General features: G+C 35.8%; 1 protein-coding gene across 1 annotated transcript in view; it reads left to right on the top strand.

The window, feature by feature from the left end:
- pxdn (peroxidasin) overlaps positions 1 to 3,551 on the top strand; it is a 58,985-nt gene extending 55,434 nt beyond the window's left edge. Inside the window, exons 20-22 of the mRNA XM_016569500.1 lie at positions 580 to 709; positions 1,353 to 1,466; positions 2,790 to 3,551. Coding sequence (XP_016424986.1) covers positions 580 to 709; positions 1,353 to 1,466; positions 2,790 to 2,924 — 379 coding nt within the window. The 3' untranslated portion in view covers positions 2,925 to 3,551. The remainder of the gene's footprint in view (positions 1 to 579; positions 710 to 1,352; positions 1,467 to 2,789) is intronic.
- The last annotated feature ends 1,129 nt before the right edge of the window (positions 3,552 to 4,680 follow it).

The raw sequence follows: 4,680 nt of genomic DNA, 5'->3' as shown, positions 1-4,680 counted from the left end.
AAACACCATCATGGTAACACACATGAAACTGAAATAATGCAATAAACATTCATTTAACAACATTAGGTGTAACACACAACCCTATTTTACAAAACTGATAAGAGAACATAGTTATTTCAACAAAAAAACATCAAATTTGAAATGTAAAGCAGGGAATTCGGGGAATGTCAATTTACGGTTATTCACTAGTATACAAAATATATATACTACCGTAAAATTACATGTAATGTCCAAAACCGTTTTTCACCGTATATAGTAGTTAGCCATTTAACAGGTTTTTACTGTAGCATTTTTACAGTCTTTTACAGTTAAATTCACGGTCATTTTTTACAGTGTATGTCTTTCTAAAAGATGAAAAAAATAACCAGTTTTCTGAAATGTAATGCCAAGGTGATAAAACAGAAAGTATAGTGTTTTACTATATCAAATTTACATTATTTTTTTAAATGAAAATAACTGTGGAAATGTCATCACAGTCTGTGAAAAGGGTCTATAGTAGTAATAACAAATAATGCATAATTTAATTTGTTAAAGCTTATTTATCAATCAATCATACTTTTAATGATTTCTGTTTTTCAGCGCTTTGGAAGAAGCTCTAACTGCAATAAACATAACTGTATCACCAAAGTCAAGCACTGAACCCTCCATTAAGGATTTCCAAGACTTTGTTGCCGACATGCAGAAAACTATCACAAGTTTACGAAAACAGGTTAGGACTCATGATTCACTTGGTACAATGCAATGCCAAGCTGCACTATATACTTCTGTTATCTGTTTATATAAACCTTGTGAAAATCCAGTCGCAGAAATTTGTGAATTAGTTGACTTTTGTTGGTAAGCTGAATAGATAAGGACGATTGCCATCTGCTCAGACACAAGCGTTTGGCAGTGATGCCGAGATGCTGAAAATGTGCAACAGGCCAAGAATCAAACTTTCCAGACACTTCTTTTGATTAATAACACAAGGCAGTCACAGTGATATAAAAAATAGCTTCCATATTTTCTTTGTCCACTTCACAATAGATGTTTTCAAGTCTATCCGATACCAGATAAAGCAGTGAATTAGCAGAACAAAAGATGTTGATCTAGAAAGACATCCTACTTGCAAAATAACTGATTATACTCTATATCACCTGTTTGTAAAAAGTAACTGCTCATTCACAATTAATAACTTTTATAACAATTAATAAAGTAGTCATTTTATTGCCATTACCTTTCACTCCCACACATTATAATATGAATCAGTATAGTATGGTGCATTAAAACAGAATATACTGTAGCATTTATTGTAATGCAAAGAGTAGACATAAAAAAAAAAGAAAAAAACTATTTCTCACTGTTGGAACTGACAGATAAAAAGACTTGAAGGCCGTCTGAGCAGGACAGACTGTGCAGATGAGGACGGGAGAGAGCGAGTAGATGGAGAGAGTTGGAAGAAGAACCCCTGCACCACCTGTCAGTGTCATGTAAGTTTATCAGTGCATTGAGCATTTCTGACTTGCATTCAACATGTAGACTGTGCTGCATTTTTTACTTGCATTCATGGGCATGTGAACACGGTAGTTTTACACAATGTACCAATGTTCAAGGTATTGTGAACTCTAGACACAGAAACATTTGACTTATCTCAAGCAGTGATTCTCAACTGGCTTTGGTTCAGGATTACAGAATTGTTTATGGACCAAAAGCAAATAAAATTGTCCTTAGAGTCAAACATTAAAATGTGTAACTGCAATAAGCTGTGATACACAACCTTTAATGTAATATATGAGATACATTTTTCTCGCCATGAAAATAGCCACCGAAGCTGGCATGGCGTTACTAACAAACAATGTAATATATGAGAAGCATTTCTTTTCCATTTTAAAAGTTTAAACGTTAATTTTGCTATTGTTATTATGCACAGTGATGTATTCAGTATATATCATGATAATATTCAATATATATTGCAATTTGCTTGTACAGTAGCATTGTTTTTCTGACTGTATCAAAAATTGCAGGGTTACAGGAAAGTGGAGTATGTAGTGTATTTTTTGTTTGAGTACACCTTCAGAGACTCAAGCGTTGTTATTGATTTTAACAAAAACAATGGATTTTCAACTGTATTACACACTTTTAAGTTTCACTAGGCTGTGTTTAAAATCATTTGGAATAGTTTATTTATGATTTACCAAATGACTCATTGAGAAGATTTTATGTACTCAATAATGCCAAATTCTACTCACTTTTGGCACTTAGTGAGTGTTCGTTTTGGATATGAAATGTCTGTTACATCTGTGTTTACTTTATGTCACTGCAAATGAATATGCAGGATTCTATCACTCTCATGTACTTATAATTGTTGATAGATAGATCAGTAGACAAACTGATTACTAGGGGGAACTTTAGCTGTCAAAAACTGAAAAATGCCCTCACATGGTACTGTGTGTCATTGTAACATTATAACTCAATCTGGGATAGAATCTGCAGTCAATCACATGTAGTTTAAAGGAATAGTTCACCCAAAAATGTTATAGTTCACCCATCCTCAGGCCACCAAGATGTAGATGAGTTTGTTTCTTCGTGTGAACAGATTTGGAGAAATTTAGCATTAGCAATTTAGCATTGCATCACTTGCTCACCAGTGGATCATCTGCAGTGAATGGGTGCCGTCAGAATGAGAGTCCAAACAGCTGATAAAAACACCACAATAATCCACAAGTAAAGGAAAGACACATACCTGTGATGATTCCTGCAGAAATATTGTCCCATTTTAAGCTCAGGTGTTCCTGTGTCTCTGTCTCTGTTAGGAGGCCCAGGTGACGTGTTTCGTGGAAAAGTGTCCGCAGACAGCATGTCTGAAGCCAGTGACGCCCAAAGGCTCATGCTGCCCCGTGTGCCTCAACCAGCCATCACAACCGCAGGATAACGAGCGCCACGTATAACCTCAGGACACTTAACCAATGTAACCTTGAGCTCATGCCTCCATTTGTTCGATAGTTGCGTTTCAGGGTTTTTTGTTGTTTGTCATGTATTGGTATTTTTGTTTGCATATCCTCAGATGCCCTAAACAAAGAACCAAAAATACACTGCCTTAAAAAGTGTTTGAACAGATGAATGTTGGGGCCCTGTTTTCCTCCTCAGGCATGTTAACCGGGAGACGACTACCCAAAGTGTTCGTTTACGAGACCGAGGATGGGCGGCTCCGGTCCTGGAGGGACACTTTCCTGCAGAGTTCAGCTCTTATCACTAATCAAACACACCAAACCAAAGTCTTGAAAATTACAGTCAGTTGCATTCAAAAAATATTTATGTTTAAATTTGAGATTTACATATTTGAATTGCATATCAAATTTCTGTGCATTTGGACTTCTAGTAGCATCAATGCGATACATATTTGTCAGTTATACTTCAATGAAACGGGTAAGATTTCTAAACTGAATAACCAGTAACCAGGTTTATATATTTATCATCATTACATTTAATGTGTTTCAATCTCATACATTCTAACTAACTGATTATTGCTTGTTCCAGAGGTAATCATATTTTAACCATGTTCATACTTATAATAAATGTAATTGTTTTCACCGTGAACAGATTTATGCTTATTCTGAGCAAAATAAATGAATGCATTTTGAAAATATTCATATTTAGATCAAATCAAATAGATGCAAAGAGTTACAAATAAACTGTGCCATGATTTTTTTTGAGTGCCGAAATCTGTCTTGTTTCATTAATGTGTGACTGACACATGTGCATCGCAGTTTATTAGTTGATGTTAAAACTGTATAAAACAACTGGATGGAAATTTGATATGCAATTCAAATGCATAACTTAAATTTAGGCCTAACTGTGTTTGTTTGACTGGGGACGGAGCTGAACTCTCCACTCCAGGACCCGAGTTTCTCATTTCTGGTTGTTTTACGGAAGAAGCATTCTCAGGTTTGGGATGCTGAAGAACTGGTGCTATCTTACTCCATTTAAGTGATTTACCCGAGTCTCAAGAGTGTTGTTTTATGCATTTAATTGTTTTGCAATATGCAATGCACCATACAGTATATACACTCATTATGAGCTTTTTAAAACCACACTTGAGCGAAAACCCTTCGTTTTGTAGTTACGCTAAAGAAATTGTAAACCTTACTCATACTTTTACTTTGTTTATGGTGCATAGTATCATATTCTGGACATATGTAGAATATTAGGTCCCGCTTTTTATCTTCCTCTCACGTGGAGAAAAATGTGAATACCTTGAAATCTATCTTTGCAATGGGGAAAAAAAACTCTACTGATCACCAAATGTTTGTTTCCCTTGGCAACTGCGGGTTTTCTGAGACCTGGTGTTCTTTGCTTTATCTTGACAGAAAGCTGTTCTAGATGTTTTTGGTTTGGGAGCGACTGAGGTGAAGCGTTTGGGAAGTGCAGCACTGAGCTTACGTCAGGCTCTCTTTTAGGGTGTTACTGTACTTTTCTGTAATGCTCTGATCTACCGGCCCAGTATTTATATTCTTGTCATGAATGAAGGTCCAGATGTTTCCTTCCTTTTCAAACAGTGTTCAGAGCGATGTAAACAGTTGTGCCTCATCACAATACATCACTTGAAACACTACTCTCTCAGCATCCAGTGTTCAATTCTATTCATATTCGTTCACTCAGCAGACGCTTTTATCCAGCAGAAGAGCAATATTTGAGATGAGAGTT

Source organism: Sinocyclocheilus rhinocerous, unplaced genomic scaffold, assembly GCF_001515625.1.
Source record: "Sinocyclocheilus rhinocerous isolate Xijiao unplaced genomic scaffold, SAMN03320098_v1.1 scaffold1042, whole genome shotgun sequence".
In the NCBI taxonomy this organism is placed as follows: domain Eukaryota; kingdom Metazoa; phylum Chordata; class Actinopteri; order Cypriniformes; family Cyprinidae; genus Sinocyclocheilus; species Sinocyclocheilus rhinocerous.
This window is presented reverse-complemented; position numbering and strand designations above follow the sequence as displayed.